Here is a 25976-nt window from a genome sequence, read left to right on the forward strand (position 1 = left end):
ATGTTGTCCATGCTGCTCAGGCTGTTTTGTAGGGACAATAAAATACAACCAGAGACCAGACCTAGGCAGAAGGCATTCTGTAAAGCAGCAAGAAGGAGATGGCCCTGGGGAAGACACAGTGAGTCCTGGGCAGTGCATGGGGAAGCTTCCTGTAGGAAGGGTGCTTGAGCAGGTCCTTACAGGAGAAGGGCTTAGCATCTGGAGCCTCAAAATTTCTTAATGGCAGACCCAGAGTCCAGAATTTCTGATGATTACTTTCTCAGAGATCCAGGAATTGACAAGCCTTCAGTTGCTTTGCTGAGAGATCTGAATTTCCTGCTGAGTGGCAAAGGATGCCAGGAGAAAGTTCTGTGAGAATAACAAAGCCTTGCTCTCAAGATAGAGTGCTGAAGCATTTCATCCTCAATAGATTCCTGTAGGTTACATGAATATGTGATGCCAAGAACAGAGAGGGATAATCCCCTTGTCAAGTATCAAGGTCTCAGAGACTTTGGTCTGGATCACACATGATGTGGGCTGAATTACAGTCTGGGATAAGTGTAGTAGTGTGTGGTTTCTCATCATGTATTTAAGAAGCAAGGATAGGTGTTGGCTTGTGGGAAATGTTTGGTGCTGGTGTTTATGGTCAATCTATTTTGTGCTAAGCAGTACAGACTACATCTTCAGATATAAACTGACAATGCCCTCAATTTCTTCTTGACTGGGAAAGCTTAAGCACATCAGGGTTAGTGGGACTGCAGTAGGGACTGAGCCATATGTTTAGTGATGGTGGTTGGGAGCAGGGACATAGGTGCGGAGTCCAGCTTGAAGATAGCTTTCCTGCTCTTTCAGGAATTCACTGTGTCTCTAGAATTCCCTCTTCCTCAGGCTTCTCTGTGGGAGTAAGTATGGTTTCTCCTTTCCCTGTTGTATTTTCCCTACAAGTTTCCTTGTGTTTCTCTACCTGAAGGGTCTGTTGGGAAAGAGTCCTCCCAAGCCTACACCATCAGTGAGCAGGAGCAGAGAATGAAGAGGTTGGAGAAGCTCAAAAGGGACCTTGAAAGAATGAAGAACGAGAGAGATGAACTCCGGGGAATCCTGGCACATTATATTAACAAGGATTTGAACAAGAGGTAATCATTATGCCCAGTTCTCAGCTGACTATCTTGGGCCCTCTCTGTTGACCCTAGATTTCCACATATCACAGGAGGCTACAACTCCAGGCTATCCTCATGTCCAAATGCATTTTGCTATTGGATATTCGACACAGAACTTGAAGTTCAGATAGAAGTGAGATGGGGTCACAAGCTCTTTTGATTCCTCTAAAAGAAAACTATAGCCTGTGGCATGAATCATTCAGGAAATAGCAGTATTAGTGTGTGAGCTCTTATCATGCATTTTAAGATGCCTGGACTGGTATTGCTTTGTGGGAGATGCTAGCTGCTGTATGTTTATGGTGAATCATTTTTGTAATTTTCTGGAGCTGCTTTGGGTCCATTTAGTCCTGTCAACAACTGAGAGGACCTGGTTCTATTTGCTGCCCCTCAGTGTGAGTGGATTTCTGGTAAGTCATCACTGCTTTTTTCAAATTCTGTTCAGTTTACACTGGTATAATGTCACATCCCTGTATGCATTTGGCATTGTGATGGTGTATGTGTGTGTATGTTTGTCTCTGTGTGTGTATTCCACTTAAGATCCAGGGAGTCTGTGTAGTGTGATGGGGCTGGAGAATTTACCTGACCGACTTTTTAGGTAATGAGAGTGATGAGGCCATGGAGGTTCACTTGTAGCATCACAGCACTTGATCTCTGTGCGCACCACTGATGGGCATTAGAAAATCCTGATATAGGCAGTAAGCCCTTTTCCTTGTAAATACTGAAGTTTGGGAAATTATGTAGTGATAGAACCAAGGATTGAGAAAACCTTGTCTACAAGGTGAAAAAGTGTCATCACAGGTTTAAGTTGGACCCAGGACTGTGGCATAGGCTCCTGTAAAGTTCTTGAAGACCTAATCTATTCCTTCAAGACCCCTCATGAAGCCAAAGCAGGTCAGCTCCCATTTTTTAGTTCCCTAGCTCTACTGTGCCCAGATCAATTGTAACAAGTTTAATAAGCACCAAGAGGACCCAATACAAGGCATTAGGTTGTGGCATATATGGGCTGGGGTAGTTCACGATTCAACTTGAATTAATGTAATCCTTGAATCCTTAGTTCAGGGATTATTTGCTCCTTCCACAGGTTCAACTTTGAGACCACGATGCTGGAGATGCAACACGACCAGGTGATGAGCGAGCTTAAAAACATTCCACAGCAGATCAGTGAGGCCTTGTATATGTGCCAGGAGTTGACTAAAAATAATCAACTTTACAGGTGAATGACTAACACTGTTGTTTACACAGCACTAGGCACAGAATGTGTCTGCCCATCATTTTCTTTAAAACAAAGTGAGGACTCTGGTTCTATACTTTTGCCTCTCAACAGGAAGCTTCCTTCCTCAAAGAAAGGCTCTAGGATTGTGATCTCTTGAAATCATTTTGATCAATTGTGATGAGTCTGTGAGCCCCTCCAATCATTGTCCTTCCCAAGTCAGTATCCTCTAAATACAAAAGGTGTGCACCTTGATGGAGACATCAATCAACCTTGAGTCTCTGGGGCACTGAAAACACATTTACAGATCTGGTTTGCATGAGACACATAGAATGATGTGTACCTGTTGGGTCTTCTCTCTTCTCCTAGAGAAGCTTTGCCCTGTCTCTACCTAGAGGTGGTTCTCTAATTCCAAAGACATATATGCAATCATGGGTCCCATGTCCTCTTCTGGGAGATACATGAGTCCCTGTTGGTGTCAGGGTTTTCAGAAGTACCTTGAGTCTTCTGGAATGTTGCTTTCTTCTGGATTTGACTTTCCTATATGTGAGGTCCCATGGCTACTCTGGTCTGTAGTTTGGGGCTATCTGGGGATCAGGGCTCATGATGAGAAGGGATGGTACTTGGAGAAGTGGGAGGAAGATGGATGGTGCCTGGGAATAATCACCATTTCTTCTTTGTGGTTCAGCATCAGGAACTGTCACCTCCTGACTGAGTCTCTTCATATGAAGAGTGAAGTAAAAATGCTCTGGAATGAAAACAGGCAGCTGCTTAAGGAGCAGATTACACTGGACATGTGTTCTAAGGAAACAAGGAGGCTATGTGTGGAGGCCAGCATGAAGATCTATGACAAATTTTCCAAGCATATCCAACAGGTAAGATGCATGGAGGATGCTTAGGAGCAGGTTGCCCTCATGTCTAACCATAAATAATGTCAAGCCCAGATAACCATCCTCCTCCTTGTCCAGGCACTCTCCTAATTCTTATCCAGTTGTTCTGTGATCATTTACAAGACTTTCTGTGGAGTTAGGCTCTCTCAAAAACTGGATGATTGGCAAGCACACCCGACTGATCAACTACAAGCTGAATTTCATTAAGATAGATGGGGTGAACACACATTACACACCTACATGCCATTGTACTAGAGGGGTTCTATATGGCTGCCTCCTTTGCAGTAGCACAGAACATTGAGTGATGAAGTCAGGGTCTGTAGCTAGTTTGCTTCGGACCCATGGCTCCAGCTGCATATGTAGGGGAGGATGGCCTTTTCAGACATAGGTGGGAGAGGAGGTCCTTGGTCCCATGAAGGCTAGATGCCCCAGTGTGGGAGAATTCAAGGGCATGTAGGTGTATGGAGGGGGTCAGTGGTGGTACATCCTCATTGAAGGAGGAGGAGGGGGATGGGATAGGGGGTTTCTGGGTGGGGAAGATGAAGAAAGCAGATAACATCTGAAATGTAATAAATTTTCTAACAAAAATTATTTAAGAAAAAAAGGTGGGGGTAGAGGTCTTGTGTGTTTTCTCTTCCTCAACCCTGCATTGCAACATGGTCTCCTACCTGAGCCTAGACCTTGGTTCATACTGACAGAGCCTGACAGATAGCTCATCAGTCCTGGTTTCTGTCATTGTTGCTAGAGTTCTTTCCTGTAGCTTGTATTCAGGAGCTTACTGGATGAACAGGGTTGTTTGAAAGGCTTCTCTCCTCCTGAGGATTGCATTGAGGGATGTGAAGCTTCAAGAGAAAAATTTCTCAAATTCTCTCAACCTAGTCTGCAGAAGTTACTAAGTTTTATTTAGTCCCCACAGGATGGATTACAGAGTCCTGGGTCTCACATGAAACATCAGATATTCACAGTCTACATTCAGTGGTTCCTCCTGCATTTTGGTCTCCTTAATGTTTCCCCGCTCATTTATGATTTCTGGAATGTGTGTGTTTGGAGGGGGGAGTCATATGCATATCTGTGACAATATGTATATAGATGTGTTTGTTGAGAGGCCGGTTAATTCCATGTGGTTTTGATCAGGCTTTCTGTTTTGGTTAAGCTGTCTGACCAGCATCTTTGAATCTTCTGTCACCTCCCAGGCAGAGCTCCTGGAATTGCTTTGTCTCAAGTAACTGCTACAAGGTTTCATAACTCACAGAGAGGAAAAACATGTTTATATGTTTCATTGTTTTGAGTTTTCTTGTTGCTGTTGTAAGAAAACAATTTCTTAACTTAGAAGAAGCTAATGCTGTCTGCTCCATGTGTCAGATACACAACTTGGCCCACTGTGCTTTCTTATGTGCTTTCTTGTCATTTAGATGAAATCAGCAGGGAAAGGAGGAGGGCGTTAGTTTGCCAGGATGGGTTTTACCCAAGACACATAAGCTCCACATAACCCACTGTTGAGTTATTCAACCCTTTAACAAACAAACAGAACCCATGTTGCCAACACTTAAAAGTCAATAATTTCACATTTAGCCCAGCCCACCCTTCTGAAATCTTAACATATGACTTCAGTTTCCCCTTCCCAGTCCTTCCTTCATTCATTACAATTTCCTAGCCCGGGGTTTGGAGGCCTACCCATGTGAGGAACAACCACAAAGCAGACATACAACTCTTGTAACCACAGCAGGATATGAGGCACAAAAGGGTGCCCAGCAACAGCTGGCTGCACACATGAGACAAAGGTGGCCCCAAGGATGTCCTATTCAAAGGAAACTTATGGACCTGAACACCAGCCTCTTGTTCTAAGATGGGAGTGTGGGGCTCACCACAGTGTCAGTGTCAGTTCACTTTGCATCAGGGAAACATGAAACAGAGCAGCAGGTCATCAAGGTGCTACACCTAGCTCATTAGAACATAAGGAGACAAATAGTGGTGTAAAGTCAGATTGTCAACCATTGGTAGTGGGAAGCCTATTTATCACTATTGAAACTGGTTATAGAGGGAAATCTATTTACCCATATTGAAATCACTTGTAAGAAAACCAAACACTTTAGTACATGGAGGTGAGTAGGAAGCTGCTGTGTCAAATCCATGGGCCTGAGAGTCAACAAGGGTGGCTAAGGGTCTGTGTCCACCTCTCTGCTCTTGGTGGATAGTGACTGCCTGCTGGAAGGTCAGGTGGCTCATTGCATCTTCTCAGTATCCTAATTTGTTTTCCTCATTACCTCCTACCATTTTCCCAACTTTGCCTAAGCTTGACTCAGTTATCTTTGGCCTTGGAGTTTGTCCTGGGTATAACTCTGTGAAACACTGAGTTGCTTGGTGTTGCATCTGCATCAAGCAGAAGGCCCATACCTCTGATGAGGTGCTAGAACAGGGCTGCCCCAGACAGCCCCTTAGGCTCCTGGTAGTCTAAAGCACTCACCCTGTGTTCTGTCTATAGCAATCTGTAAAGGCTGTCATTCAAATGTGATTTGCTTTGAGTTAAAATCATCCTCAAGGAGGGCTGGAAGAAAAGAGGAACTTCAGACATGGCTGATGAAATAAAATGGGGTAGCCCTGTGAGAAGCCATGTCCAACTCTTCAGAAACTGTATAGTTTCTCTAGTCCCCATTGACCCAGCGACTCTAGAACAAGAAGTAGGTGTCCACAGAGGAAATTATTGCAAATCATGGTTGTAGTGGTACTTCACAGAGTTGCCCTGAAGTAGAAACTATCCAGATGTTCTTCAGTCAAGGAGTGAACAAGTATACTGTAGTGCAGCCCTTCTATGGACTATTGCCTAGGGTGATCATACAAACCACCATTTGGTCTTGAACTAGTTAGACATATTTTCCACAAATTATCCCGGACAGTATCTTCTTATGTGAAGAAAATTCTCACTTTGCATCCTAGTTACAGAGATTTCCTAGTTGTCTGGGCTCATAGCTTTGGTTACAAAGCCACACAGGCTGTGGAAAATGGAGGGCCTACTGGAAGATGCTGCTAACTTTAGAATCCCTGGAAAACAGTGAGCAAGATGCAGGGACTGGCTTGTCCACCCTGATTCCATGTGCCTTTGCTGGGAACCAAGCCGACTGTGCACAGCCTTGGGAACTTCCTAAGCAGGCTTGCATACCAGGTCAAAACTCCATATTAACATCCTTTGTTTATCAGGGAAAAGCATTTATTTTATTGAGCTGTCTATAGGCTATGCCTACTATGTTCTCGTCCCATTCAAGGTTTTTTATTTTCTTGTTTCTTTTTTTTTTTTAATTAATCAGATTATGTTTGTGAGTACACTGTCTCTCTCATCAGACACCAGAAGAGGGCATCTGATTTTACTAAGATGGTTTGTAGCCTACCTTGTGGTTTTGGGGAATTGACCTGAGGACTTCCAAAAGACAAATCAGTGCTCCTAATTGCTGAGATCTCTCTCCAGGATTTTGTCAATGCAAGCATTTATTTCTTATGGCTTTATAGTGTCCTGGATGATATCTTATATTAACATGATCAGGGAAAGTCAAAATGTTCCTGCAACTGTATGTATGAACATGTGCTTTTGTGTGTTCAGGAATGTGTGTGTCTGTCTTTGGGTGTGATTGTGTGTGTGTCTATGTATGTGTTAGTGTGTGTGTGTGTGTGTGTGTGTCCATTGCTGGGCTCAAACAATGCAGGATCATTTTGCTGTCTCTGAGATATGAGGTACTAGGATGGGATAGCAGGAGCCAAGAAGATTTCCTATACCTGTATAACTGTATTTTTGGGTCTTAGGCCTTCCACAGGATTCTCTGCCTCAGTCACCTAGGTGCAGCTCAGAATATTGTTCTGATCTAGTTTAAAAGAACTCCTGTCCATGATCATTCTTGTGATCCACAGAGTTTGTGTCGATTGTGTACTCTTTCTTCCCTTCTGAGCTCTCTGGTATGACCTGAGCCTGTTGTCCCTTAAGTCACCCCACAAATAATACCACAGCAACTATAAACATAGCAGGGGTATCCTTTTTCCTTCATGAATATTTGTTTTAAAGTTCAAGGCTTTCCCTTGGGAAGATTTGCATGCAGCACACTCTTGCTGATTATAGTATCTCTTCAGTGAGCATGGATTTCCTGTGAGATGGTTTCTCTGGGGAGTCACAGATGGAGGGGTTCACAAGTAGAACCAGGCAGGTTCCTGCACTCCAGATATAATAAGAGCCTTCACTTCAATGGTGGCTAGGTTCCCTCGAAGGCCTCTGTATAGTGTTTGATTCAGACATTGCTACACAGTTATTTTTCAGTATAATATATATGGACCATTGGAGAAATGTGGTGTTTTATTTTAACTTCAGCACAGTGTGTAGTTCACTGTTCACTTTTAAGCCATTTTTTAAATCTGAGAAAAAGTCCCAGGCCCAGGTGCTCTGTGGCTCTTCTCCTTTGGGGATACTGGGAATGATCTTAGGCTGAAAGGTCATACTGAATTGTCCTGCTCAATAAAGCTGGTGTTTGCTGGATAGCTGACATGGCAGGTCCCCAACAGGCCTTTGTCTCTTCTTCCCCTAGGTCTGAAATACTCCTCCTGAAGCTCAAACAGGCAGACCAGGTCAAGATTTCCCTCAGACACAACTCTTCACAAGGAGAACACATGTTGAAGAGATTATTACCATCGTTGGCAGCCTTTGGACAATATTTACAAGGCCAGTAACAGGCTGTAGGTCTGTGCTGTAAAATCTGCAGCTAAAGAATGCTTCTTAGTTTAATTATAATGTTTTGGATTTGGTTAGAATTTTGATTGCTTTGAGTATATGGTTTCTTTGTTTCATTTGAAGTTTTGCTGGTTATTTATTTTTTGTTATGTTATTAATTTGTTGTTTTACTAATTTTATATACTATATATATTGACTCCCCCACTTTAAGTTGGTATTGAATAAATTTAATGTATTTTCATGGATAAAAATGTAATCACTAATTTTTCCCTCCTGAGACCTTCTGTATTCATGTGTGGTTCTCTGTCTTCTAACACTGCAAGTATCAGGCAGGAGTGGACCTCTTCAAGTAGCATGTGGCTTAGGCCTCATTATTAGTTCCCAGCCAGTCACAGCTACACAGAAAATTGTGCTTTTGATATGGATAGTGTGTCAAAATCTGTGGATCCCAACTTCATGATGAAAAATGTATCCATGCTGTAACTTTGTTGTTATAAATTTAGCTATTTAAAAATGTACTACTATGTAGATGATTAAGTTGAATAAAGTAGAAACACAAGTGTATTTCTCTAATACATCCCAAGAAATAAAAATATTCAATAAAGGAGTATAAAAGAAATCAGTAAACATGGAGCTGTATCCCTCTTGTTTTCTTGAAATATAGCATCACTTATGAATTCCCAACAGAGATAATGAATTTCAAGACCCTTTTGGAGATGTTGGTTATTTTTTTAGTATTGATTTTTATCCTTTTTTAAATTGTTGTTCTAATAATAATGATGGTTTCTTTTTGCTCTTGGTCTGGACAATATATTTGATGCTTTTATAAAAATTTTTTTTTTTAAAAAAATTTTGGGGCATTGTTTCTTTTTTTGAGTTATTTCTTTTATATGTATGGGTGTTTTTCCTGCTGTAGGTTTTTGCACTACATGCTTGCAAGTCCCCAGATGCCAGGCCAGAAGAGGTCAGTGGATTCCACCTGGAACTGAAGTGACAGAGGATTGTTAATCATTGCTCTTTAGGTCCTATGAGAAACAAATTCTCAAGTGGATAAGCCATCTGTCAAACCACTACCTGGACTTTTGTCCTTCCTTGAGTGGTGTAGTAGCTGCACTGGATCACACCCAACCAAAGAGTGAAGATTCTTGAGATCTGTACGGTCACATTCCTGGGGTAGGCATGCTCAGTGTTTAAACTTTGAGGCCTCCATGTAGAGCATTAGAGTGGCTTCCTGATCATGCCTCTGGATATCTTATTGTTAGGGTTGGAGTTGATCTCTCATGTCTCTTCCTGCATGACAATGCAGATTGGGTTTATCAGATGAACTGCAGAATTGAGAACTCTCCTAAAGGTGGTAAATAAATAATGTTGAAGTTCCATCAAAACAGTGTTTAGAGTAAGTTTCATACAAACCCAGAGGATGGAGCCTGCAGCAGAGGACACAGGACTGTGGTGGTGAGTATTTCAGTTCAAGACTAGGAAGGGAGAGGGATGGTAGATGTTGCCAGGATATTTTTCATGTGGTCTGGAAAATTCATCTACCATCTTTCAGTTTTGAATTTAGCTTTATTTATAATTAAAAATTGAAAGTAGAATGCAGACATATTCTTCTTTCTTTTTCTATGTTTTTTATTGAAAACGATTTTTAATACAATACATTCAGATTATAGTTTCCTCTCCTGCAACTCTTTTAAGATCCTCTCTCCCACTAGTTCTATTGGAATTCACACATTTTCGAATCTCTCCTAGACAACAAATAGCCATTTAGATAATATTGACCAGCCATTTAGATAATATTGACCAGGGAATGTTATAGATATATTTTAATTAAAAACCCAATTAAGAAGGAGACAAAAAGAAAGCAAGAAAGTTAGCTGTGTGCTGGATTTCCATTTACCCCTTCTCCTAATTGGCTAAGAAATGAGCAAGCAGCTTTACATGCCTGTCATCACATCTTCCACACCATGATGACCCAATAGTGAACCAAAATAAGACTTTTCCTAACTTGCTTTTTGTCAGGAACTTGGTTTCAAAAACTAAAATAGTGACTAAGGCACAGATCCATCTGAACCTTGTAAGACCCCATCTTACATTGTTATGCCTCTGATTTGTCTGTCCTAGATAATATTCGAGTGCTGTGCATAGCCAAGGCAACTCTTGTGAAAGAAAGCATTTCATCGAGGGCTCGATTACAGTTTCAGGAGTTTAGCACATTATGCTCTTGGTGGATAGTATGTCAATATGCTGTCAGACACTGGAGCACTGGTAGAGAGCTACATTCTGAGCTGTAGGCATAGAGGCAGGTATAGAACTGGGCCTAGCATGAGCTTTTGAAACCTCAAAGTCCATCTTCTAGAAAGCCACACCTCCTAATCCTTTTCAAATACTGCCACTCTCCAGTGACTAATCATTCTAGCATATGAGCCTATGGTGTCCATTCTTATTCAAACCACCATACAGTCTATTACTAAACAAGGTCACAGATTTAGGAGACCGAGGCTTCAATTTTTGAATCAATCAAATCAATCTATAAGGGGGCCATAGTGTTTTCTAAGGGTATTTATATAGGTTTGACCCTGGGATGAAGAGGAAGAGAAAGAACTGGATTTATCTGGGAAGAATAGATTGCTGTGTAGTGTGGGGAATTAGCATGATTGCTTCAGGCATTGGAGTTCTTTTCCCTTGAGGTGCAATCTAAATAATAATTTTTTAAATGCTCCCAGAAATCTTGTGTTTTTTCAAAACTGGTAAAAGTAATTCACTGTGTTCTTCAGACCCAGTATCAAATGTCAGAGTAGGACAAATGTATCTTGACTACTGACAGGATAATTTCTCTATTTAATGAGTTAATAAAAAGTACATACAGAAGCTAAGGTAAGATGAAGTACAATAAGAGTCATCAAAGATAAGTTATCATATGTGTATTTTCATTAAGTGTTTGCCATCATGGCAATTATATAATGGGATCATTCTTTGGGTGTTGTGATCTATACCCTTGGTTGTAAACCACAGGATCTCCAGGCCCTGAGAGACCCTTTTTAGGAAAGGAGCAGCTGAGGTTGGTCCAGTGGAAGCTCCATGTGCAGGGTAGGGAAATGCCAGGGGCTGAGTCAGGAATGGGTGGGTGGGTGAGGCAGCACCTGCATAAAGGCATGGGGAGGTGGTATAAAAGTGTGTTGTGAAGGAGAAAATATGGAGGGAGATAACATTTGAAATGTAAATAAATAAATAAAAAAACAAGAAAACACAAGAGCAAAAGAACCTTAGACAAATCACAGATGTAGGCAACCCTGGAGAAGGACAACCTACAACAGAGATCAGGAGCTAAAGATGCAAGCATCACCAACAGAATACAAGAGATAGAAAAGAGAATCTCAGGCATAGGAGATACCACAGATGATATTGACAAGTCAGTCAAAGAAAATACAAAGTGTAAAATACCTGTAATCCAAAAGATTCAGGAAATTCAGGATACAATGAAAAGATCAAAAATATTAGAATAACGGAAATAAAAGAGAGTGAAGAATACCAGTTTAATGGCACAGAAAACATATTCAACAAAATCATAGAATTTTGGGCTTCTGCTCAAAGACCATCTGTTGGACTCTAAAGATAACAAAACCAGGGAATATGCTCCCCCAGAGAAACTCAAGGACAGGATTCCTTGCAATAATATGAGGTTTATTAATGATAAGATGACCAGATGACAACCAGGATACTAGGGTTTTCTTGCATGCAGGCAAGAAGAACCCCAAATTAAAGCTAAGGGCAGCTTATATACTATTTTTACAAAATTTATGAGGGCAGTAATACAGTTACTTCTTAACAATAACCATAAAGGCCAAACTCCAACAGCCATTCCCAGGCCTGGTTTCTGTTCCCAGGCCTGGTTTCTAAGTAACTCAAATTTACACCTTATCTTTTTTTACAACAAAGAAGGTCAGCTTAAGTAGCTTCTGTTTACCAAGGTTTACTTGTTAATGGCTCATAGACTCCTATCTTGGGTCTTTTTTTTCCTGGAATGTTTGTTTGAGTCTTTGGAATGTGTTCTTCCTGGGATGTGCCTCTGGGGCAGCTAATATTTGACTCAAACTTAAGAATCTTTTAATTTTAAGTTCAAGCTGAGATCTGAAATTACATTCTTACACATCCTCGTTCAAGGCTTTATCATACCTTTCTTCACTACCTGCCTTGCTTGTTCACTTTTCCTTCCATCTTGAATGCCTCTCTCATTGTGTTCCCATCCTTGAGTCTGTTAGTTCACTGTTGCCCCAACTACCTCCTTTCTCTTTCCCAGACCACTTTAGATTACTGGAAGAACATGGTGAAGACTCCCTCTGCCCTTTCCCCAGTTCTTCCTCAGTGCAAAGTCTCAGCAGGGCTTTCCATCAAGGTAAGGGAAGAAAAGATGGAGAAGCAGATTTGTCTCCATTTCCTTTTCTCTCTAACAAAAGTCTGTCTTGTGTTTAACCATAGCTCCAGGTCATGCATTTATTTCCCCATATGTTTATAGACACTTACACAAATACACAGTCATTGGCTACTGTCTCTAAGGGATGTAGAAGGATTTGCATCAGTATGCTGAATATATACCCACATTTCAAAGGCTTTCAAAGCAGCAAAATGAAGCTGATAGAAAGTTCAACCTTGGAGTGAAATTAAACATAGCTTCCCTATTTCCTTCTTTCTGTTTTTTTGCACTTTGATTACAGATATTTGTCTTCCAAGTACAATGTCTTTGCAGGACTCTAAGTAACGGGGTTGAATTTACGTGTTTTAACACAACACTGCATATAACACAGTGTTCTTTTACTATTTGTTCTCTCATAGATTATTAGATCCTGGTTACAGTTGCCCCTCCTTCCTCTCCTTCCTAATCCTTTCCTTATCTCTGCCCTGGCGCATCTACTCCTCCTTCATTTCCCTTTAGAAAAAGGGAAGCCTCTCAGCATATCAAGCAAATATGGGACATCAAGTTGCACCAAGATTAGGCACCTCCCCTCATAACAAGGCTGAAACTACACAACCCAGTAGGAGTCAAAGTGTCCTTAAAGAGGCAAAAGAAAGAGATAGAGACATCCTCCTCTCCTGCTCTTAGGATTACCACAAGAAGATCAAAGTAAACACAACCATAACATATGCAGAATTGCCTAGGGCAGGTCCATGCTGGCTTCCTGGTTGTCAGTTCAGTCTCTGTGAGCTCCTATGAACCCACATTCGTTGATTCTGTAGGTTTTCTTGTAACACAGTGTTCTTAGTAAGTACTTATTAATAGACTGTAGGAATATATAGGGGGTTGATCTGGTACTGCTATGTATTCAAATGGTAAATACTGACCCCCAAGATCTGGCTACTACCCCACTGTATTCCCCAAATACTTGATGTTGAAAATTTTCTGGGTTCTTGATGCTGCAGCAGTCTGGCATCCTGGAGATGCATTCACAGTCTAACACCTGCTGCTGGTCCATCAGGACTAAAGGAGACCTCCTGTTTTCTTTGTCTCCTCCTTCTCCTCTTCCTACCCTGCCTTTTTCTATCTGTATCTTTATACTATCTCCTCCTATCTCAATTCTCTCTTCTCCTTGTGGTTCCTACATGTGACCCACACCCCACCCCTACAGCCTGGTAACTCACACTTTACCTCACTCTTTTCCTCCCCAGTAATTGGCTTTTGCCAGTTTTATTTAACCAATAGTTTTAAATTGGGGAGCAAGGTTTACACAACAAAGGCTGGTGTACATGAAGATTTTTTTATCTTGGAGCAACCAGGTCTTGGGGTTCAGAACTTAGCATTTCAATTGCACCTGAGCAAACCCTTAAAAATATGCATATTAGCACTTAGGTAGTTTTGTGTTTAAAATAAAACACGAAATAGGAGCTAAGGTGCTATGAGAACTCAGAAAAGCTGCTGAGAAGAGGTCTGTGTTGCTGTGTGTAAGCGATCGATCCTCTCTTAGGAATGTGAAGGCCCTGAGCAAGCAGAAATGCATGGAAATGAACAGATGCTACCCGAAGTAGAATGAAGGACAAACATGACTATTGCCAGGACGTCATCAGCAATGATAGAAAGCAGATCCTGATCAGACTCCTTAGTGCCTGCATGTTCTGGATCAGTAGTTCCTCATGAAGTCTTGGGCTCACATCCCCAGAAAAAAGAACAGAAAGAAAGGAAAGGAGGGGAAAGAAGGAGGGGGAGAGATGAAAGAAGGGGAGATTGGGGAGGAAGAGATGTGTTATTACAGCTAGGGTGGTTTTTCAGTTATGGTAAAGCATTTAACTACTTCTCTGTGATTAAAAACAAAATCAGATTGTGTCAGGTTTTGGAGACCTGTGTTGGAGCTAAGCAGTACCCCAACTAGCTCCTTTTAATTTTAATTCTTTAGCCATACTAACATATTTCTGTTAGGAGCAGCGGCGAGCGGTGACAACATTCGCCATTACAACAGATGGTGCAGGCATCTGGTGCTCCCACAAGTAAACAACTAAACTGGGCAGGTGCAAGAGGCAAAATCGCACCAAGCTACTGCCCATACTGGGGCATAATATGGGGTGATGAGTGAACAACCAATCAGAAGTGAACACACCACTCTAGGGTGCATATAAGCAGTGCCTTTTCCAGGCTTGGTGTCTTCCGCTTCTGCTGATACAAGAATAAAGCCTTGCTGTAGTAACTACCCGAACACTGCCTCACCTGTCTCTTTCGCGGGCAAAGGGGACTCGGAAGGGGCGCGGAATATATTTCAATGGGCTCCATGTGATATTCAGCCTGTGATACAAAATGTAATAATCACATTCAGCCTCTCTTTATCTGGGCCCTCCCATTACAATCAATCTCAGTAGTGTCTTCTCTCCTTTTTCTTTCATATCACGTTACTCCATTCACCTCTAAAATGGCATCCCACACTCTATAGGAGTCCAGACATTATTCTTCAAATGCACATAGATTCATCAAGTTGGGAAGCTTGACCTAGAACCACATAGAAAACAATACTCGGGTTGGAGACCCAGCTCAGATGCTGAATTGCAAATGTTTCCTACCACCTTGGGAGTTACAGTTTCTGGAGTCTGAGTTGAATCTGCAGAACTTCCTGGTGAGAGGAGAAGTCTCTGGAGTTGGAGCTACAGGGTTATTTTGAGGTCCTCTCAACCCTTGCTTCTTGTGACGACCACACAGAGTGATCATCAGACCTCCACATGAGTACAGTGTCATTCATCCACATGCCTACAATAAGTAAATAAATGTGATAAAAGTATTTGAGTGCAGTTTAGGTATACAGACTTAGTTGTAGGAGCTAATTTATTTAAACTTCTGGTGTATCAACTTTATTATAAAGATTCTAGCCAGTGGCCGGGACACTGAAGGACAAGCTGGGTGCTCAGAACTGGACCCTTTTCCCTGTGGTTGTGGGCCTTATCCCACTAACTAGCAGTTTCTCTAACCCTCCTTTTAATGATTTTTCTTCCATCCTTAGAAACAGAGGCTGCAAGAGTCTGACAACAAGGTGTCAGCCCAGGGTAACATAATCATCAAAGACCTTTTACACTCTGATGAAAGTCAGGGAATTCAAAAATTATATAAGAAGCATTAAAATATGCAGAACAGTGGAGTGCAAAAAATCTGTTTGATCCCAGCACTCAGGAGGCAGAAGCAGACTGATATCAGAAAGAGGGGAAGTTTGGGAACCAGGGTCAAATTAAAAACAAGACCCAGACCTACCTTGGGAGTTACAGTGTTGAATCTGAGTTGAATATTCAGAACTCTGTAAAAGGGTCCGTGAAGTCAGAGCTACAGGTTGATTTTGAAATCCTCTCCACCCTTGCTTCTTGTGACTGCCACACCGAGTTACCATCTGACCACCACGTGGGTACCATAATATTCTTTCATATACCTACAATAAATAAATAAATAAATAAACAAATAAATAAATAAATAAATAGTGAGATCTAAGCTAATCAAAGCTCATGATGACCCTGTGTCAAAAAAAAATGATATAAAATTAAATAGTTAAAAAAAAAACATTTGGCACTGTGTGGAAAAACAAGGATAATCATGGAAAATGATGACAGGCATTTACTTTTCTTTACATTGCCTATTCAGCCTAGTTTGGGAATGCTGTTCATGAAATTCCTGAGATGCTGTTATTGAGATCTCTGTCAGTAATTTCTGAGGACGGCTTCATTTCAGAGGAGTAGATTACCAACTGACCCTTTCTCTACTTCCTCCTTCTGAAATTTTCACCTTATTGACAGAAACATTTTTTTTTTTTTTTTTTGGTTCGTAATACTTGAGTGTGCCACGCCGACCACCCTGACCAGCAGGGAAGAAAGACTAGCACGCCAGTTTCTTCCAGGGACAGTTTTACTCAGGAATGACTTTCAGTTACAGCATCAAGGTGTGCCCCAGTGCCTCCCTGGAGTGCAGCTTAAGTAGCCTCCAGTGGACTTGGAAAGATCAGGAGTCCAAGACCCATACCTAAACATAGTAAAACTATATGCAGCAAACCAGTAGCCAACATGGCCTCCATATTTCAAAGATACCAAACAACCAATACATATGCTACTGTTTAGGAAACTTGAGAAAATCACATACAGTAACAAAAGATCCAGGACTTGAACCCAGGCATGTTGTCACCCTCAGTTTACTTCATCATATGCCTGTCACTATGGCTACACAGTTACTGTGGTTTCTGACACCCAAATCAATATCACTTCTTGGATTTTCATTTGTAGACAGAGCAGGCCCTGAAATTGGCTCTGCCTTTTAGGGATAGGAGTTATAAAAAACGTGTACTAAAGAATCATGTGATTCCTGGTTGACCTTGCCACTTACAAATTCTGTGACCCAAAGCAGATCTCCTAACTTTTCAAGGACCCTGTTTGCTGAACTCATTGTTAATCTCCACATTGTGGGGACTTTAAAACAAGTAGTGGTTTCAAAAGAAGTGGAAATCTTAGCCCTCTCTCAGCCTTCCTGCTTGGCTTATCAGTCCAAACACTGTGAATGTAATTAAACAAGTTGAGCATATTTTTGTTTTATAATCCATATTGAAATTCAGCATGAAATCTGGGCAGACTTCATAACCACCAGAAGCACATGGCCTCCATTCGCCACACTGGCTCCTACTGGGTTCCCACTCCATTTTTTCTATTTTCTTGCCTGATCTGAGGAATCAGCCTTAGATACACAGATTCTGAGTAATTTGCCTTGGCTTGAGACTCTGGGTATGGGCTCTGTCTCTATTTAGGACTCTGTGTATCAAGCTAAGTTCTTAGTAGAGCTGTTTCCACCTCTCCAGCACTAGATACTTTCAGGAGCTTCTAGCCGTCATAGATGGGTGGCTCTCTAGAGCTTAGATAGGAGATATGACTGAGAAGAACACCCTGCCTCCTACAGACCTTTCTCTGCTGAACAAACTCCATGCCTAGCTTCAAAATGTAGACTTGGGCCTCCACCACATCTGGCTGGACTGTAGCTTCCCCTCCAGTTTAGTGGAGCAGGGACCTTGAATGAGTCCTATTGTTTCTGACCATCCACTTAAGTGGAACTTAGGTCCTTGCTGATTATGTGCAGTGTGCTCTTATCTGCATGGCTGACGGTCAATGTGATCGTGCTGGTGCTGCGGGTGCACTAAGGGTCTTGGTCCTATGGTCCTTCACCCCTGCATCAGCCCATGTTTGTGTTCTAAGTGCCACTGTGTGACATGGCAGTAAACAAGATGCTGGGCAAGTGTCAGACATTCCAATCGTTCTCCATGCCTATCAGCAAATCCAGAGTCTACAGGAACTGCTGCCTGACCCAGGCAATCATTTATGTGAAGCCTCTGCCTCCATGGTCTTCTTTGTGCTGGTCTAGACATGGTAGGTGCTGGCTATGGTACTGGAGTGCCAGCTGTCTTGAACACATCCCTTCTTCCACTCAAGCCACATTACCGTGTGCTTGGGGAAGTGCTGGCAGTGCTGGTTATGGATGCCTTCTGCTTGGATTTCTTCTGGCTCCAGTTTGCTGGCTTTGGGAAGTTCATGCAGAACTATCCGGGAACTTGGTGCTTCATCCAGATGGTCCAAAAGAATTACTGAGATTCTTAATTGGATTAAGTTTATATTTTCATCAAATCTAACCTCACTAGTATCCTGAAAGAGAAACAGACAATGGGACATTAGAAATCTATTCCAGGGCTTGCCAGCTGGGTTCATAGCAGCACTACAGACAACCATAAAATTGACAAAGATAAGTGAGGTCACACAGGGGTCATTAGACCATCCTGCTCCTTTTGTAGAGTACTTCCTAGGGTCTTATCACACCCATACACCCACAGACACATATGCACTGGAGAAGAGTCAACTGTTCAACATACATTGCTTTTGCCACTCAGTTTGCACCAAATATTAGAAGTTCCAAAATGTAGAGGCATTTGAGGATATCAATGGGACACATTGGGTGGAGGTAGCTCAAAAATATGTGCGACAAGAGTAAACTGATTGAGAGTCAGAAATACAAGAGACTTTTCTAGACCAAAGTAGTAGCCTGATGAGAAAATATGAATAATAAACTAGTCCAGTGAAACAAAAAAAAATGGGGCCTGGAAAGAAGCAATGCCGCATTAGAAAAAGAACAATGTGCCTACCACAAGGGAAAGGACATTGTAAAAATAGGAGCCTTAATTGGAAGAAAACACACTCAACTCTTTTGGATAAAAAAATAGCTTTGCCCTAGATTGCACGCTCTAAGCTCTGAGGATCCTAGGGTAACACTTAAAGTTGGGGAAAGAGCAACTGACTTCTGAATAGACCTATGGTAACTTTTAAGTCCTTAAGAATCCCATAGGCCAACTGACGTTGAAATCAAAAGATTTCAGTCCAAGGGGAAACAGGAATGCTACCTGTCTACCACTGGACCAGCAAATATTCCACTGAATAGGGAAGAGAATCACATGTCACGGGTGTGTCAGATTATCCCTGCCCACTGTAGGCATGAGAATTTTTCCATATGCTGAAAGTTACCATCATCTTCTCTGATAATGAGCCACAGCCTTCCAGATACTCAAAAGAGGACCCTCAAAAAGTATAGTCTAGCATTCTAGTTTGCACATCCACTCAGTTCTATCAGCATGCCTGCTCCACTCCCAAACCTCACAGACCTCCTGTATATCAGAGCTCTGTGGTAATCGGAGACACATGTGAGACACCTGCCAGAATATGCACCCAAGCATGGATAACCACAGAGCCCAGCTGATTCAGGACGTATCCCCACTCTCTGAACTCCATCATCCTTCAGGTCTAAACCTCCATCTGCAACTGGGGTAGATCCTGACACTGGATCTCCAAGCTTGCTTGTCTCCCAGGAGATCTGCTCTAACCAGGGACATAGATAAGAAACCCATCCCAATACCTATACCAGCTGAGAACCCTACAGAATCCAACATCAATGGCATCCATCCTGCTCTGCCTGATCCCAATGATTCTTCCAGTTTGCACATTTCTCTGCAACTGAGTAAGATCCTCCCCTTGTACCACAAAGCCTGCCTGTCTTCCATTATGTCTACCTATCCAGGGAAACAGAAGGATTGTTATAACCAGTATCACTGCGAAGAAATAAAGAAAATCTTTCTATAATTCAATGAAAACAAAGACGCAGTATACCCAAAATTTTGAGACACAAGAAAAACAGTGTTAAGGGGGAAATTCACAGCACTGAGTGCTTTCATACTCAATCTGGGGTCATCTTCTCCCAGCAACTTAACAGCATACATGAGGTATCTAGGACAAAAAGAAGCAAACCTATCTAAGAGGAGTAGATAGCAGGAAATACTCAAACTCAGCGCTGAAATCAACCACATAGAAACAAAGAGCTAGATACAAAGTGTCAACAAGTGCAAGAGCTGGTTCTTGGAGAAAATCAACAAGAAAGATAATCCCTTAGCCAAACTAAATAAAGGGCACCGAGACAGTACCCAAATGAACAAAATCTGAAATGAAAAGAGAGATATAACAAAAACAGGAAATTAAAAATTTATCATGTCTTACTAGAAAAGCTTATACTCAACACATCTGGAAAATCTAGATGAAATGGATGATTTTATAGACAGATACCACATACCCAATTAAATCAAGATAAGGCAAACTATCTAAACAGTCCCATAACCCCTATAGAAATCGAAGGAATCATTAACACCCTCCTAACAAAAACTTCCCAGCACAAATGAGGCCATTGTTTCTCTAATCTGGAATGAGTCTGCACAAATCATCTTTTAGGCTTTAAAGACAGGTGATTTTGGCTCCAACACTAGCACTTCCAGATACCTCCAAACCTTTTCATCTACAGGCCCATGAAACAAAAGCTACTGCAAAGGGTGTGGAACCACACATTTTAGGCCATGGAATCACAGTGTACTACACCTGTCTAAGCTATTGGACCATGTACTGTCTGGCTTGTCCACTTTTCTAAGAGCTGTGGTGGCTACCAGTATTCTAGTGAAAGAAGCAGAGAAGTTAACTCTGGGTTAGCATCTTATACTTACATTCACCCCATGCAGTTGAGGCTCTTCTCAAAGGAACATGAGAACCCTGGCTGTTTAATGCACATGTGAACCATCCTTGAGTCTGGTTTGAAAACGTTCCTGGCATCAATCTTGCTAACATCTTGCCAGCTGATGACCCACAGATGCTCATCTGTAACTGCATTTGGAAACAAGCATAATGAAAGAGATCAGTCTAGACCCACATTTCATGTAAGATTCTGATGCAATGATCTAGATGGGTGGGAAATCTTCATTAAACATGGACCCAGGTACACAGGGGCTTCAGCAGTTATTGTAACTGAAACAATTTGGACCCAAGAATTATAGCCCAAATATATGGTGGAAAACAAAGACCTGCTATCAAATATCAGGACACCACTATGCTTTAGTTACTGCATATGTAGATGCTATGATCTATTGGGAAAAGTGCTTATCATGGCTGGCAGGAAGGACATTAGAAACAAAGAGGGATTCTTGGCTCTCCTCCAAACTATTTGCCTTCCTTTATGAGTTTCTTGCTTTCAATGCTGAGGACATAGACTTAATGACTCCTTCAGGGCCAGAGGTAACATGGAAGGGTGCTGTGTGAAGATCTATGACCTATGTACCAAGCAGCAATAGGTACGATGGATGAAGCATCAGGGGCAGGTTGCCCTTATGACTAATAAACAGAGTCAAGCCCATAGACCATCCTCCACCTTATCCAGGCACTCTCCTATGTCTCATCAAGTTGTTCTGTGATCATTTACAAAACTTTCTGTGGAGTTAGCCTCTTTCAGGAAACTGCATGGTTGGCAAGCAACCCCTCCTACTCAATTACAAACTGCAGTTCATTAAGATAGATAGGGTGAACACACATTACATACCCACATGCCATTATGCTACAGGGGTTCCTTTTACGTGCCTCCTTGACTGGAGCACAGAGCTTTGAGTGATGTAGTCAGGGACTGCAGCTCATTTGTTGGTAGGGGTCATGTGAGGTCACAGGTAGGAAGCATTTGTAAGTCTTGGAGCCCAGTGAAATTTCAAAATGTGTGGTTCTCATTGTCTATTTTGGGGGGGGGTGCATTTTGTATATTTTCTCTCCCTTTCCCCCTGCATTGCAAAATGGTCTCTTAACCCAGTCTAGACCTTGGTTCACAGTGACAGAGCCTGAGTAGCAGCTTGTCAGTCCTTTTTCATGTCAATGTTGCTAGGGTTCTCTCCTGGAGCTTCTATTCAGGAGCTGACTGGATGAACAGGGATGTGTGAAGAAAGGCTTCTCTCCGGCTCAGGGTTAGTGGGAGAGATGTGAGGCTTCAAGAGAAAGCTTTCTCAAACTCTCTCAACCTAGTCTGCAGAAGAAGCTGCTCACTAAGCATTTTTAGTCCCTAAGGGATGGATAGCAGAGTCCTGGGTCTCACTTGAAACATCAGCTTTTCTACATTCAATGGTTTCTCCAGTCTTGAGGTCTTATTGTATCCTGCTCACTTATGATTTCTGGTGAGTCTGGGGGAGGGGGATATGCATGTCTGTGCCAATATGTATATTGGTGGGTTGCTGAGAGGCCAGTTAACTACATGTGGTTTTGTAGTCTTTCTGTGACACAGTCCCTTTAGCCCAGGTCTCTCGCTGAATCTGAAAATTCCTGTTTCGGTTAAGCTGTCTGACCACATCTTTGAATCTTCTGTCACCTCCCAGCAGAGCTCCTGGTATTGTCTGCTCTCAAGTCACTGCTACAAGGGTAAATTACTCATAGAGAGAAAGAACATGGTAGCTCTCTCCATATTTTTACAGATTTTATTGTTTTGGGTTTTGTTGTTGTTGTAAAAATCAGTTTATTAACATGGACGAAGGCAATGCTGTCTGTTCCAGGTGTCAGACACACAACTTGGCCCACTGTGCTTTCTCATGAGCTTTCTTGTCTTTAGCCTGAAATCCCTAGGGAGGAGGGTGTTGGTAGGCCAGGATGGGTCTTATCCTACAAACCTAGGCTCCACATAACCCACAGGTGAGTTTTTCAACCCAATAAACCTTTATTAAACAAACAGAACCGATGTTGCCAACACTTAAAAGTAAATAATTTCATATTTAGGCCAGCCCACCCTTCCCAAATCATGCCATGTGACCTCAGATTCCCTTTCCTAGTCCTTCCCTCATTCATTACAACTTCCTAACCCTGTGTTTAGAGGCCCACCCATGTGCGGAACAACCATGAAGCAGACATGGTACTCTTGGAACCAGAGTGAGATATGGGGCACAAAGGGGTGCTCAACAACAGCTGCACACGTGAGACCAACGTTATCTCCAAGGATTTGGTGTCCTATTTAAATGACCCTTAGGAACCTGAACATCAGCCTCTCATTCTCAAAAGGGAGTATGAGCCTCTTAGAGGGCAAGGGGCAACAGTCCAGGCACCCCAGTGTCACATAGGATGGTTCCCTAGTCTAGTGGGAAAGCAGTGGGTTTGGTTGACTGACCACTGAGGACAACTCACCTGGGTTCTTATAACTGGCCATCTACTGGTCTTCAGAATCCAATGGCCACAGAGACCAAGCTTCTTCCAGAATCTCCAGGTCAGAGTCCCTCCATGGCCCAGGGACTTTCACACAGCACTCTTCCTCTCACCTGCCTCCCATATAGTGGCAGCAAGTGGAGCAGCTGCATCTCAAACACTCAGGTCATGGGGACAGGTGCCCAGGCAGGAAGTGACCTTCCTGGCTGCTTCTTCAAGGGCCTCTCCCTCTGCTCTACCTCCCAAGCCATCAATGCTACCCTATCACTCTAGGCAGAGGAGCTCCTGGTCCTATGACCACCACCCCTTCCAGCTCTATGGTATGGAGAGGTGTCTAAGGATGTCACTTTTGGAATTATGTAGGACCCAGGTCCTACTGCCTGCTCTATGGTGCCTCACTCAGAGAGGCTCCGGTCCAGCCCTCTCACAGGACAGAAAGCAAGGCTTCCATTTTACTGTTTTGTAATTAGAGTCTTTCATAATAAAGACTAGAGATTGACATCATTAATCTGTAGAAATCCCTCCTTTTGCTGTCTGAAGTGATCCTTCAAAAATGCAAAGGACATTATTGGACTTGATTTACTCTTTTACAATAGAAAAGACTTTGTACAGGTCTAGACTGTGTACAGCCCTTAAAGACGAATGCTGCTTTTACATAGATGAAGACAGGGATGGTTAAAGAGAACATGAGGGACAAAGATGAGAGCTGGTACAAGAATTGGTTTTCAACCCCTTCATGATTGTTAACCCTACTTCCTTTCATTTTAAGACCATTAGTTGGGATATTTTTACTTGTTCCTTTTGGTTTCTGGGCCTTACATAGGCTGACTATCTTTGTGAAACAACAGGTAGATAATTTGATAGCAAAATCTATTCAGATATATTATCATAAGTTAGCTATGAAAGACCATGAGACACAGGACCAGGTTGTTGCACTATCCAGGGTATTCACTACTCAACCTAAAAGAGGGGACTCCCACCCATAGACCAAGCAGAGAGGAGCCTCCCAGAACTCCCTCCGACTGGCTATCTAAATTCTTGCTTAGGCTGTGAGGCTAAGCACTGCAAGGGAATATAAATAAAAATTAAAAATATCTTTCTGGGTTCCCTGAGGGATAAGCCTGATTGCATACGGATTAATGTTAAAAGCATCTCATCTCCAGGAAAAAGACATCTGGATAGGTCTGGCCCTCATGCCTCACTGGACAATGACAGGAGGATCAGAGCCATTACAGGGTCCCCTTTAATTACTGCAGGTCAAGCTTCTATTCCTGTCTTTGCAAGACTGGAATTGCCACGGTCTTTCTATACTTGGAGAAGGGAGGAAATGTCAGGGGCAGCCTTGCTTATACATTGAAGGCCTAAAATCAGCCATAGGTCTAAGTCAGCCTGCTAACACAAAGTCCTGGTTTCTGTGGAAAAACACTGAGCAGATGGCTATAAGATCTTGTAAACAAGTAGTCTTCATGGAAATTTATCAGCCTGGATATTCATAGACCTTGTGGATAGGTAGCCTTGGTAGATAGTACCAACTTAGATAAGGACAAGTGAATATAGACTGTCATAGTGGCCTGTTCCCTGAACCTTCGCCCAGGTGATACCCTGTACTTCCCCTGAAAAACTAGAGTCCTAAGCCTTCCCCTTTCCCACATTCTGCCTTTATATGTTTATAACACCTGTGTGAAAAAGTAAAAATTAGGATTTGATCAGACTATAGGCAAATCATCCTTTGCATTTGGCTGTTTTTGTCGATTCTCTCTTTCAGGTGATCTCCCAGACACTGTTTACTGCCCTGCAGGACAAGCCACAGAACAAGAAGTAGGGGTCCACAGGCTCCCCACAAATAATACTAGAGTAGCTATAAGCATAGTGGTGTCCTTTCTTTTTTTTTTTTGATATCCCTTTTAAAGTTCAATGCTTTCCCTTGGGAAGATTTGCATGCCGCACACTCTTGCTGATTATAGTATCTCTTCAGTGAGCATGGATTTCCTGAGAGATGGTTTCTCTGGGGATTCACAGATGGAGATTTGCACAAGTGGAACCCAGGCAGGTTCCTGCACTCCAGCTATAATAAGAGCCTTCAATTAAATGGTGGCTAGGCTCCCTTGAAGGCCTCTGTATAGTGCTCCATTCAGACATTGCTACACAGTTATTTTTCAATACATTATATATGGATTATTGGAGACATGTGGCCTTTTATTTAGCACAGCGTGTAGTTCACAGTTCACTTTCAAGGCATTTATTAAATCTGAGAAAAAATTCCAGTCCCAGGTGTTCTCTGGCCCTTCTTCTTTGGGAATACAGGGAATGATCTTAGCTCAAAGATCATAATAGATTGTCCTGCTGAATAAGCCTGGTGTTTGCTGGATAACTGACATGGCAGGCTCTCATAAGGCCTTTGTCTCTTCTTCCCCTAGGTCCAAAATATTCCACCAGAAGCTCAAATAGGGCCCAGTACAGGTCAAGATCTCCCTCAGACACAACTCTTCACCAGGAGCACTGAGTGTGCAAAGCAATGAACCACCATTGCATCGCATCCCTATATCCATGGCAAACTTGGGCTGCATTTTCTTCCTTTCTTTGGGTTCCTATATGTCACAAGGCCTTTATTTTGTCTAGCCTCTGGTCCAGCAAGAGTGCATGTATGGAAGGCTTCAGAAGTGCTGAGGGACATCAAGATCTGTTGGTCATCCAGGAGGAGCCCAAGAATGTAAATTTTTGCTTGTCCTCATGGATCATCAACAATAATTTCAGGGAGATCAGTCAAGCAAATTTTAAAGACTTTGAGGTATTGTCTGTAATATGACTCATGCTTTGCCTTGGAAGAAATTGTCCAACAGCAAACCCCCACTCCAATGGGGCACACCTACATTCATCTTGAAGAGATTGTTACCATTGCTGACTGCCTTTGTACTATATTTCCAAGGCCAGCAACAGGCTATAGGTTAGTGCAGCAAATTCATAGCAAGGGAATGCTGCTTAGCTTAATAATTGTTTTGGTTTTGGTTAGAATTTTGCTTGCC

The 25976-nt window shown here is 42.3% G+C and overlaps 1 protein-coding gene across 1 annotated transcript; it reads left to right on the forward strand.

The window, feature by feature from the left end:
* Positions 1–25456, forward strand: LOC117702871 (disks large homolog 5-like). The gene is made up of 7 exons (XM_034494083.1): positions 1–118; positions 950–1112; positions 2218–2349; positions 3035–3218; positions 12239–12334; positions 15414–15495; positions 25371–25456. Exons 1-7 carry the CDS (start codon positions 1–3, stop codon positions 25454–25456), a joined length of 861 nt encoding a protein of 286 aa, XP_034349974.1.
* The last annotated feature ends 520 nt before the right edge of the window (positions 25457–25976 follow it).

The sequence above is a fragment of the Arvicanthis niloticus genome, chromosome 2 (assembly GCF_011762505.2).
Source record: "Arvicanthis niloticus isolate mArvNil1 chromosome 2, mArvNil1.pat.X, whole genome shotgun sequence".
Classification (NCBI taxonomy): domain Eukaryota; kingdom Metazoa; phylum Chordata; class Mammalia; order Rodentia; family Muridae; genus Arvicanthis; species Arvicanthis niloticus.

Bases quoted from the DNA above. Each gene is read 5' to 3' on its own strand.
- LOC117702871 (XM_034494083.1), top strand. From the start codon at position 1: ATGTTGTCCATGCTGCTCAGGCTGTTTTGTAGGGACAATAAAATACAA. The intron at 119-949 runs GTGAGTCCTGGG...CTCTACCTGAAG, and splicing joins ATGGCCCTGGGGAAGACACA to GGTCTGTTGGGAAAGAGTCC. The intron at 15,496-25,370 runs GTCAGGGAATTC...TTCTTCCCCTAG, and splicing joins CCTTTTACACTCTGATGAAA to GTCCAAAATATTCCACCAGA.